Source organism: Scyliorhinus torazame, chromosome 10, assembly GCF_047496885.1.
Source record: "Scyliorhinus torazame isolate Kashiwa2021f chromosome 10, sScyTor2.1, whole genome shotgun sequence".
In the NCBI taxonomy this organism is placed as follows: Eukaryota; Metazoa; Chordata; class Chondrichthyes; order Carcharhiniformes; family Scyliorhinidae; genus Scyliorhinus; species Scyliorhinus torazame.
This window is the reverse complement of record NC_092716.1, coordinates 100,071,176-100,083,522: the sequence shown is the minus strand read 5'-3', so window position 1 is coordinate 100,083,522 and position 12,347 is coordinate 100,071,176. Positions and strand designations below refer to the sequence as shown.

Below are 12,347 nucleotides of genomic sequence, written 5' to 3'. Positions count from 1 at the left end.
GTTAAAAAGGGAGGTTACGAGGACTTCCGGTTGCGGTGATGCCTTGCTAGCCGCACGTTACGGCGGCTCCAGCTCCGACGGACCTTCGGGCTCTCTTAAGAGCCCCAACGGGAAATTTTTGGGTGACGCAACCCGGTGTGGGGTGAGTGAATAGGGAGTTCCCCCCCCCCCCCCCCCCCCCCCAACGAAGGAGGAAAATACCGGCGGCGGCGGCTGCAGCGCAAGGAATCGTCGACCAAAGAGACAGAAAGGGAGGAGCACAATATGGCGGCGGAGAAAGCTCAGGCGACATGGGGGCCCGAGCAGGACGAATTTTTGAGACGGTGTGTGGAGCTACTAAAGAGGGAGGGGCTGACCCCGATGCTACAGGCAATTGAGGGGCTCAAGGAGACACAAAAGACCCAGGAGACAGAGCTCCGCGTGGTGGAGCAGAAGGTGACGGATAATGAGGACGAGATCCTGGGCCTGGCGGTCAAAACACAGACGCACGAGGCACTTCATAAAAAGTGTACTGAAAGGATCGAGGCCCTAGAAAATGGAGCGCGAAGGAAGAACCTTCGGATACTGGGTCTCCCTGAGGGTGTGGAAGGAGTGGACTGTGGAGCTTATGCAAGTACGATGCTGAGCTCACTGATGGGTGCTGAGGCCCCTGCGGGCCCCTTGGAGTTGGAGTGGGCACATCGGATCCCGGTGAGAAGACCAAAAGCGGGAGAACCACCCAGGGCGATAATCGTGCGATTTCACCGCCTTAAGGATAGAGAAGAGGTCCTGAAATGGGCTAAAAAGGTGCGGAGTAGCAGATGGGAGAATGCAGTGGTACGGGTGTACCAGGATTGGAGTGCGGAGGTGGCGAGAAGGAGGGCGAGTTTTAACCGAGCCAAGGAGGTGTTGCATAAAAAGGTGAAGTTCGGGATGCTGCAGCCGGCAAGACTATGGGTCACGTATCAGGAGAGACACCATTATTTCGAGACGGCGGAGAAAGCATGGACCTTTATTAAAAAGGAGAAATTGGATCGGAACTGAGGGACTGATACTGCAGGAAATGTTATTGTTAATGTTATGGTTGATGTTAATAGAGAAGTAAATTGGGAAGGGGGGGGGGGGGGGGGGGGAGACATTGGGAAATGTGGGCGCCGGTGAGGGGGGAAAGACGGGACATAGATGGAGAATGAGGAAGGGGAGGGGGGAGGGGAAAGGGAGCTGCGCCACAAGAGGCGGGTCAGGTAAAGGGATGTTCCCGCGCCAGAAAGAATATGGCGGGAAGACAGGCGCAAGGCGGATGGAAGTTCCCCACACGGGGGGGTCGAGGAGTGAGCAGGAGTAGCCGGGGTCAGTTGAAGTCAGCTGACTTACGGAAGTACTATGGGGGGAGCAATCACGCTAGAAAGAGATCGAGTGGGGGGAGGGTCAACTGGGTTGCTGCTGCAGAAATCCAAAAGGAAATGGCTAAAGAATGGGTGGACGGGATGGTATGCGACGCTGGGGGAGCGAGTGGGAGCGCGGAGGCGGGATATGGGACTGGCCTAGAGAAGGTAATGGCTAGTCGACACGGGAGGGGGGCAGGTAGCCCCCTAGTGAGGCTGATCACGTGGAACGTGAGAGGCCTGAACGGACCGATTAAAAGGGCCCGAGTGCTCGCGCATTTGAAAGGACTAAGGGCAGACGTGGTTATGCTCCAAGAGACGCACCTGAAGGTGGCGGACCAAGTTAGGTTAAGGAAAGGATGGGTGGGACAGGTGTTCCACTCAGGACTAGACGCAAAGAACAGAGGGGTGGCCATATTGGTGGGGAAACGGGTAGCATTTGAAGCAAAGAATATCGTAGCAGATAGCGGAGGTAGATATGTAATGGTGAGTGGCAGGCTGGAGGGAATGGAGGTTGTGTTGGTTAATGTGTATGCCCCGAACTGGGACGATGCGGGATTTATGAGACGGATGCTGGGGCGTATACCGGACCTGGAGGTAGGAAACTTGATTTTAGGAGGGGACTTTAATACTGTGCTGGACCCGGGGCTAGATAGATCCAGCTCAAAGACCGGAAGAAGGCCGGCAGCGGCCAAGGTGCTTAAGGGGTTTATGGACCAAATGGGGGGAGTGGATCCATGGCGATTTCTTAGACCTCGGGCTAGGGAGTTCTCCTTCTTCTCCCATGTCCATAAAATGTACTCCCGGATAGATTTTTTTTGTTTTGGGAAGGTCGTTGATCTCTAGGGTGGAAGAAGCTGAGTATTCAGCCATAGCGGTTTCGGACCATGCCCCACATTGGGTGGACCTGGAATTAGGAGAGGAAAGGGAGCAGAGAGCACTCTGGCGATTAGATGCGGGATTGATGGCGGATGTGGGAGTGTGTGCAAGAGTGCGGGGGTGTATCGAGAGATACCTGGAGGTCAATGACGACGGCGAGGTCCCTGTGGGAGTGGTATGGGAAGCACTAAAAGCGGTGGTCAGAGGAGAGCTGATCTCCATTGGGGCCCACAAAGGGAAAACAGAGGCCAAGGAAAGGGAAAGATTACTGGGGGAGATTTTAAGGGTGGATAGGGATTTTGCAGAGACCCCGGAGGAGGGACTGTACAGGGAGAGGAGACGACTCCAGACGGAGTTTGACCTCCTGACCACCAAAAAGGCAGAGGTGCTGTGGAGGAAGGCACAGGGGAGGAGGTATGAATATGGGGAAAAGGCTAGTCGCCTGCTGGCTCATCAGTTGCGAAAGAGGACAGCAGCGAGGGAGATAGGGGGAATTAGAGACGAAAAGGGAGACATGGTGCGAAGAGCAGGAAAGATAAATGAGGTGTTCAAGACCTTTTATGAGGGACTGTATAGGTCTCAACCCCCAGAGGGAGAGGAGGGGATGCGGCAGTTCCTGGATCAATTGAGGTTCCCGAGGGTGGAGGAGCAGGAGGTGGTAGGCCTGGGGGCACCGATTGGGGTGGACGAGGTTATTAAGGGACTGGGGAACATGCAAGCAGGGAAGGCTCCGGGACCAGACGGGTTCCCGGTGGAATTTTACAGAAAATATGTGGACTTGTTGGCCCCGTTGATGGTGAGAACGTTCAATGAGGCCAGGGAAGGAGGGACTTTACCCCCGACAATGTCGGAGGTGACGATATCGCTAATTTTGAAGAGGGATAAAGATCCGTTGCAGTGCAGGTCCTATAGACCTATTTCATTATTGAACGTGGACGCCAAATTGCTGGCAAAGGTACTGGCATCGGGGATAGAGGACTGTGTCCCGGGGGTGGTGCACGAAGACCAGACAGGGTTCGTAAAAGGGAGACAACTGAATGCTAACGTGCGACGACTATTAGGGGTGATAATGATGCCCCCAGTGGAGGGGGAGGCAGAGATAGTGGCGGCAATGGATGCAGAGAAGGCATTTGATAGGGTGGAGTGGGAGTATTTATGGGAAATGTTAAGGAGGTTTGGGTTCGGGAACGGGTTTATTAGCTTGATCAAACTTCTTTATGGGGCCCCAACGACAAGTGTAGTTACGGGTCGACAAAGATCGGAGTATTTCCGACTATATAGGGGAACAAGACAGGGATGCCCGCTGTCTCCATTGTTGTTCGCGTTGGCAATTGAACCTTTGGCCATGGCGTTGAGACACTCCAGGAAATGGAGAGGGGTGATTAGAGGGGGAGAAGAACACCGAGTCTCGCTATACGCAGATGACCTATTGTTATACGTGTCGGACCCAGCGGGGGGGGGGGGGGGGTGATAGAGGTTATGCGAATGTTGAGGGGGTTCGGGGATTTCTCGGGGTATAGGCTAAACATGGGGAAGAGTGAATTATTTGTGATACATCCAGGGGACCAGAGTAGAGAGATAGAAGGCCTGCCTCTAAGGAAAGTGGAAAGAAACTTCCGATACCTGGGGATTCAGATCGCTAGGAGCTAGGGAACCTTGCAGAGACTTAATCTGACACGGTTGGTAGAACAAATGGAGGAGGACTTCAAGAGGTGGGACATGCAGCCTCTGTCGCTGGCGGGCAGGGTGCAGGCAATTAAGATGATGGTCCTCCCGAGGTTCTTATTTGTATTTCAATGTCTCCCTATACTAATCACTAAGACCTTTTTCAATAAAATAGACAGGAGCATCACGAGCTTCGTGTGGGCAGGGAAAGTTCCGAGAGTAAGGAGGGGGTTCCTTCAGCGTAGCAGGGACAGAGGATTGGCACTACCGAACTTGGGCGATTACTATTGGGCCGCCAATGTGGCAATGATACGTAAATGGATGATGGAGGGGGAGGGAGCGGCGTGGAAAAGACTGGAGAGAAAGTCCTGTAAAGGGACGAGTTTAGAGGCGCTGGTGACGGCGCCGCTACCGTTCTCACCAAAAAAGTTTACCACGAACCCGGTGGTGGCGGCAACATTGAATATCTGGGGGACAGTGGAGGTGACAGAGAGGGGTGCAGGGAGCCCTGGTGGGGTCCCCAATCAGGAACAACCATAGGTTCGCCCCAGGAAGAATGGATGGAGGATTTCAGAGCTGGCACCAGTTGGGAATTAGGAGGGTGGGAGATTTATTTATAGATGGGACTTTTGTGGGCTTGGGAGCATTGGAGGAAAAGTATAAGTTGCCCCGGGGAAACTTCCTGAGATATATGCAGGTGAGGGCGTTTACTAGACAACAGGTGAGGGAATTTCCGCTGCTCCCGACACAGGGGACTCAGGACAGAGTGCTTTCAGGGGTGTGGGTCGGAGAGGGCAAGGTGTCAGAGATATACCGAGAGATGAGGGAAGAGGGGGAGGAGTTGGTGGGCGAACTAAAAGGAAAGTAGGAAGAAGAGCTCGGGGAGGAGATTGAGGAAAGTATGTGGGCTGATGCCCTAAGCAGGGTAAACTCCTCTTCCTCGTGCGCCAGGCTTAGCCTGATTCAATTCAAGGTGCTACATAGAGCACACATAACGGGAGCAAGATTGAGCAGGTTCTTTGGAGTGGAGGACAAATGTGGGAGGTGCGGCGGAAGCCCGGCAAACCATGCACATATGTTTTGGGCGTGCCCGGCACTGGAGAGGTATTGGAAGGGAGTGACGGGAGTGATTTCGAAGGTGGTGAAGGCCCGGGTCAAACCAGGCTGGGGGCTAGCTCTATTTGGAGTTGCGGAAGAGCCGGGAGTGCAGGAGGCGAAAGAGGCCGACGTTGTGGCCTTTGCGTCCCTAGTAGCCCGGCGTAGGATCCTACTCATGTGGAAGGAGGCGAAACCCCCCGGACTGGAGGCCTGGGTAAACGATATGGCGGGGTTCATTAAACTGGAGCGGATAAAGTTTGCCCTGAGAGGATCGGCTCAAGGGTTCACCAGGCGGTGGCAGCCAGTTCTCGACTACCTAGGGGAACGTTAGAGGGAAGACAGACGACCTGCAGCAGCAACCCGGGGGGGGGGGAGGGGGTTTAGTTTATGTTAAACGATTATGGGGTTTAGTTATTTGTTTATTGTTAAAATTCCTTTACTGTTACGTTTGCTTTGTAAGAGGGAAAAAATTGTTGTTTGGAAAAAAATTTCAATAAAATATATATATTTTTTTAAAAAGGGAGGTTACAGATCACGAAACAGAAGGGGAACAATTGTGCTGGGCATGAGGACGTGCAGTGTCAGACCTACAAAAGTTTATTGTGTCATGGGCAGAAGTTGTATTCTTTTACTGCCCATTATCATTATGATTTGTATCTTTTCATACCCTTGGGAAGTGTATATCGTAATAAAATAATTTAGTAGCAAGATTGTTTTTTTTTTAAATGAATCTCACATTTATCGTGAATCACCACCATGTCTCTCACACATTTACATACACAGTCTCCCAAGTTACGCACTCATACAAAGTAGTTATCTCAGTCTTCGGTTTCCGATCCCGATGTCCCTTGTGGCAGGCCTGTGGTTTTCTGAATAATTTTGATAACTTCAAGTTGAGTTGAGGGTCTTGCAATGAGATTTGAGAAACTGACACACAGGGATAGAAGATATGATAAATTTGAAATATCCATGTGGTAAAATGCAACATTTTTGGGAGAGAAAAGGCAATTTTAGAATTCTGGTTCCCAAATCACCTGCGTCAAGGGAAATCTTTAAGACTCTGACAGATTTGTTAGGTAAAGGAATCACGAGATTGTGCATCAAAGATGGATAAATAGGACTTGGACACAGGTCGGCTATGATCCAATATAATGGCTTACTCTTATAAAGAGATGACAAAAAAATAAAAGTTAGCAATTCCCAAATAAATAAGGCTAACAACTGGGGACATTATTCAGGTTTTCCACTTATTTTGGCTATGCTATAATAACCATTTGAAGCATGCGAGAGGACAGGTTGGGGCTTGGCCACGATAACCCTCAGGCTTCAATATTCCAACACAATGGTGGTTAGCACAGTTGCTTCACAGCTCCAGGGTCCCAGGTTCGATTCCGAGCTGGGTCACTGTCTGTGCGAAGACTGCCCGTTCCCCCCGTGTCTGCATGGGTTTCCTCCGGGTGCTTCGGTTCCCTCCCAGACCAAAGATGTGCGGGTTAGGTGGATTGGCCATGCTAAATTGCCCTTGGTGTCCAAAAAATGTTAAGTGGAGGTTACTGGGATAGGGTGGATACTTGGGCTTCAGTAGGGTGCTCTTTGTAAGGGCCGGTGCAGACTCAATGGGTCGAATAGCCCCCTTCTGCACTGTAAATTCTATGAGAAACATGAATATTTGGCACAGAGGAGCCTTTGCCCAGCAGCAATAAACACTGCAGGAAAATCTGGGAAGGCAGAAAATTAACAAAAGGAAAACGAGGCTCAAAGTATAAAAACAGAGCAGTGTTTTCCTGATTGGAAGAGAGCTCGATAAAATAAATAATCTAAGGCATTTGGATTTCTCCAACTAATATAAAAAAAGTTCCTGTTATCATGTTCAACTTCATTCGTTGTCAAGATAGGAAAGTCTTAATATTTTCATTTACAATGCTCATTAGGGGCTCAACTCGATACATTCGATAGCCTTTTTAAAAAACTTGAACCCTTAGGCAGGGGAAGAGAGGGAAAGCAAGGGGCAACTATTTAAAAATAAGGTGTTGCTCATTTAAGACAGAGATGAGGAGAAATTCTCTCCGAGGGTCGTGAGACTTTGAAACTCTCTTCCTTAACAGTATCTTTGAATATTTGTAAGACAGAGCTGGGTAGATTCTTCTTTAACAAGGGGGTGAAAGTTTATCAGGTGTAGGCAGGAATGTGGAGTTGAGGTTACAATCAGATCAGCCATGATCTAATTGAATGGTGGAGTAGGTTTGAGGACCAGTGTCCTACGCCTAATCATTATGTTCGTAGAGGAGTTGCTAACCTTTCAAGCATATTTATCTATTTTTATTCAATGTATTCATGAATTATTCATTTACTGTGACGTTGGGAGCATCCTCTTGTTTGATGAAGGCCGATACATTCCTCATTTAATACCTCAACCATGCCTTCTGCCTCCAAAAGGTATATTTTTGGTATCGTATAAACATTAGATATCCAATATATATTTGTTAGATAAGGTATCAATGGATTTGAATCAAAGAAAACTAAAAGGGATAGAGGTGAACTCAATGATCAACAGTATTTTCAGGTCATCAGACAATAGCAGAAAGGTTTACTTTGTATGGTATGTACAGTGTTGTCTTTGTACACAATTTACAACTTAGTTACAAAAGGTAGTTGCGACTCCTGATCTCAGCAGCTTAGCAGTACAGTTTCTGCAACAGAAATAGAGCAGCAATGTCAACATTTAAACAGTGACAAAAATGATAATGATGTAGTCCATTAAGTGGAGTCTTACTGCAATGGGGTGTATCCCATCGAGCTGAACACAAGTGTGAAAGGGCACCTCAAGAGGACATAGGGCTAAAAATAAAAGCAACACAAGGATAAATGATCAACACACATAGCTTTTAGGGTTGGCAACTCTCAAGGATTGGTCTGGAGTCACAAGGAATTAAGAATTAATCTCCAGGATATTGTTATGAGCAACCAAATAGAAAATCAAAGGAGCATTAAGTATTTTTTTTTTTTTCCTGAGCACTTCGGTTTAGTCAGCTTACAATAATATTGCCGATGGGGAGAGAAACGGCCGGTTGACATCAAGAATCAACCAATCAAGATAGGAGGAGTCTGTTCATGTTCTAATCGGTGAGGAACTGCAGTGCACCATGAGTGTGTGTGTTGGACGATCATTAGCACGAACATGGTGAGTGTGGGATTTGGAGGCATAATGAAACCTCCAGGAATATGTTTAACGAGAGTTGGCAACCTTAATAACTTTGAAATGGCTCAAAAGGTGGAATTAGACTCCCGCACCTCGACTAGCAGGCCTGCTGCTTATTCATCTAGCGAAAGGATTAAAAAACATATTGAATTGGTTTTGTAAGGTTATTAAAACTGATAATGAGCTCGGACACTTGGGTGGTTACTGAAGAAATTGTCCACACGGCGAACTCAGGGGGCTCTTCTCTGCAGCTCCCTCACCAGTTTGTAGTATCCCCATGGACTACTATACAAAGAGGGAGAATGGCAAGCAAGTAAAACTTAAGCTTTGTCAAGACAAACAAATAACCCCCCACCTCCGTTTCATGACTGCACAAAGCACCTTTACTCATTCATTCTCTATCATTAATGGAAGGCCAGATTACTACTACCTCTTCCCATACAGCGGATTCAATTAATAAATAGTGTAGCACAAACCCACCTTAGCCTTTATTTTAATTTTGGCTAATTCAGCACCCATGGACTATGGGCAACCATCAACCCAGAGACACAACTGTCAGTACCTAAGCTGATCTTTTCACTCTATGCCACTGGTTTTATATGACTTACATGATCTACGGTCATTCCTCCAGAAGCAATGCACAGAAAAAAAAACATGCAATGTTTAGTTTAGGCGTTGTTCTCCAGCAAGCATCAGGAGAAAAATCAAGCTCTATGGAAACCGGAGGGTCTGGAACAATAGAGCGGTTTCAGAGATCACTACAGGGCTGTAGGGGTCAGAGATCACTGCTCCGGGGAACTAGGGTTCAGGAACACGGAGGGCTCAGAACTCACTGTCCATGAGGCAGGGGCAGTGAGGGAATTAGAGGACACTGGGGTTGGGGTGTGGGTTAAACGATAGTGGGAGATGATGGTTTCTGTGGAAAGGGAAGGGTTAGCATGGACAATGCGAGAGGTCACCTTAGCGATGAGGATCAATCCAAAGGGTTGGGGGTCTGGAACAGTGGGAGATCAGGGGTCAGGGTGGTTGGTTCAGGGACAGTGGTGGCGGAATTCAGAGACCATACTTGTTTTGTCACTTGGTATACCACACGGTAGAAATGGGGTGCTTACATAAAGCAGTGCAGCAAACTGCTCATTGCATACAAGTACAATACTGGGTTGTAATCGTGCGGTATTAACAATTCAACACCTTAGCTGACCTAATTACAAAACACCAAAACAGGAGCAGGTGAGGAAGTGCTGGGAAAGCAATTGATCCTGTAAACCAAAAACTAACATGTGCAAATAGCTGAATGCCTGTAATACTATGACTGCCACATGTAATACTTTCAGTTAACCAGTTCTTTCATGGGACTGGTGGATTATAAGATCCACGAGTGAATCTTTAACTTGGCCACCATGCACACAGCCAGGACTAGTGAAGTAGTTCCTTGAATTAGGATAAATAAAGAATTTACTATTCATTAATGATTGGAGTTTTGCTGAAAACGTCAGTCACATAGTCACTGCCCCAATATATAGAGCTGGCTGGAAACTTGCTGCTCTCCTTGGAAATACGCTCTGTGCTTCCTAAGAGTACAAGATCTTCAGACTATTTGTGCAGAGACTTCCATTAAACTGCAATCGAGAATGAACACAACATTGCGCCTCCCAGAAAAGGAGAAGATTGCTGCTACGGATGGAATGTCTGAAATTGGAGTCCTGTATCCTTAGAACTGGCTAACGTACCACTAGCTACTGTTGAAAAACATATGGAATTACAATCAGAGCTGTGCATGGCTTGCAAAATCAAGCAAGTTCTGTCCCCAGTAATGCTGGCAAAGGGTTTGCGTAAATTACATTTGAGTACTATGGTTACAATCCCACCATTCAATCAGTTGCTAAGCAATTCTTTAGTTACCGACAGAACCTGCTAATTTAGCTGGAAGCTCACTCAAATTACCATAAAGACAATGAAAGATGGCATAGCATGTGATGTGGGCAATCCATTCAAGAACTGCCCGACTGAAATTCATTATCTTGTGAACTTAGGAGTCAAGATGAAAGACGTTCTGCTAAGAAATGGGTCACTTTATGGATCACATTATGGGCATGCAGCGTCACTATCAAGCAGTCTTAGGTTAAGTGCTGCATAATTAGAAACCGAGTAAGGGTCTCTCGATTCTATCCAAAATGTGCCTCAACCCCAGGTCTGAGAGAGAAATCCTGACTGCACGAATGCAACACACTTTTCAATTTATCCACAATACCCGTTCTGCAATGGGCTGAACAACGTTCCCAATTTTGTGCCCAAACTTATTTCAAATCGGATGATTAGAGCAAGTGGATAGAGGTGTCAGTCTGAGCTGGATATTTATTCGGCTTCCAGGAGCGAAGCCAGCATCCAATCCATGGATGCCCAGTGCCTCTATTGAATTTAACTATCATTACTTTTCAACTTATGGAAGTCAAGTCAAACACTGCACAAGCAGTGTGGAAACAGAGCAGCAGCAAACCGTGAAAACTGGAAAAGAAGTGCACAAAATCACTGAGCAAGTAATACTTCCTCTAAACAAAGACCTGTTTTACCAATCACGGCTTTAACACTCGAGGTCGTTTCAAGTCTGTGCTTGTGTTAGTTGCAAAACATTTTCATTTGTACATGGTATGTATGCAGGGTCTCTGCCAACAGCTGGACAGCAATCACCATCAACAGCTGGACAGTGATTACAATGAAACAAAGTTCATTTTAAAAATATGTTTTCATAAATAAGTCTTGCTTTTGAATTTGACCATCCATTGTGCTGGAGAATATGTGCAAACCATGTTTCTCCACTCTTGAAAGTAGAGTCCAGACAATTTGAAAGTCTGAAAATTTGTCCTAGTCCCTCTTGGAATAAAACTTCAGTCTCACTGGTTAGAGTTTCCATATCTCTGTTCACAATTTCAGTTTGAACAACAGACGGAATATCCTGGATCAGCATTCAAGGCCTCTTATTACAAGCAGTGGCTGGTAGGCTTCTTTCAGAACGTGCTCTCAAGCAGGCAATGGCAGCCACAGCCCGTGGGGCACACTTCCTGGGTCCGAAACCACTCCATCATGTGACTTGTATGGCCACCATGTCCACAGGTGAGACAGAAGTTGGCAGATCCCCGGACAGCAACATGGCAGATGGCACACTGGAAGGTAAAGCCTTTGCAAATAGCACACTGTGTCCCTCGTACTTCACTGCGGCAATGGCAGCAATACACCCCAAACTCTGAAAGAGAAAGCAGAGAAAAATTTAAAGTTATGCAAAGTAGCCATTATTATTCAAATATTTCTGCCCCAAGCTCAGTCTAAAGCTGCTTCATCTTCCAGATAATAGAGCAAATAGTGACCGCTACATCCTGGGAGACAGCTCTGCCGGGATTGCCGATGGTCGTTATGGCTCGCGAGGTCCCATAAGTGGAAGGACACAGACTCGCAGAGTTAGGGGAGTTTATAAACGCGCTTAATTCTGCGACGGCAGATTGAACAGGCTCCTGGGATCTACGGCCCTGCCGAGGAGAACCTAGTTGGGCGCCGTTCAGCATTGGTCCCCACAAACAGGGACCAGGTGGAACGGCACTGGGGCGGGGGGGGGGGGGGGGGGGGGGGTTTCCCCAGGCAATCAGAGGCGCCCGGCTGCATGGTATCTGGGCAGGCTGCCACCCTGGCACTGATGATGCCAGCTGGGCACTACCAGACTGGCAGAGGTGACAGTGCCAAGGTGGCATTTTTCCCTTGCCAGGGATCAGGCCTCAGGATGCCCTGCCTATGTGAGGTGGGGTGCAGAAGGCTCGAGGGTCCCCACAGTCAAGTTGGGGCATATTTACGCACCCATGGCGAGAGTACGGACCAAGAATACCAACTCCCGATACTTCCAGCTGCACAGGGGCACCAGATAAGGATTCCCACTGTTCCCGCTGCTGTTCGCTCTAGCAATCGAACCACTAGCAATCGCGCTCAGAGCAGCAAAAAGCTGGAGGGGGATCCGAAGAGGAGGCAGAGAGCACAGAGTCTCACTCTATGCAGATGACCTGCTCCTCTACATTTTGGATCCACAGAGCAGCATGGACGGAATCATCGAGCTCCTGAAAGAGTTTGGCGCCTTCTTGGGCTACAAACTCAACATGAGC

At 48.1% G+C, this 12,347-nt stretch overlaps 1 protein-coding gene across 6 annotated transcripts in view; it reads right to left on the bottom strand.

Moving 5' to 3' along the window:
- Positions 1-7,562: 7,562 nt before the first annotated feature.
- Positions 7,563-12,347, bottom strand: part of wdr59 (WD repeat domain 59) — a 129,951-nt gene continuing 125,166 nt past the window's right edge. For all 6 annotated transcript variants that reach the window (XM_072518501.1, XM_072518497.1, XM_072518499.1 and 3 more), the window contains one exon: positions 7,563-11,446. In XM_072518501.1, coding sequence (XP_072374602.1) covers positions 11,211-11,446 — 236 coding nt within the window. In that variant the 3' untranslated portion in view covers positions 7,563-11,210. The remainder of the gene's footprint in view (positions 11,447-12,347) is intronic.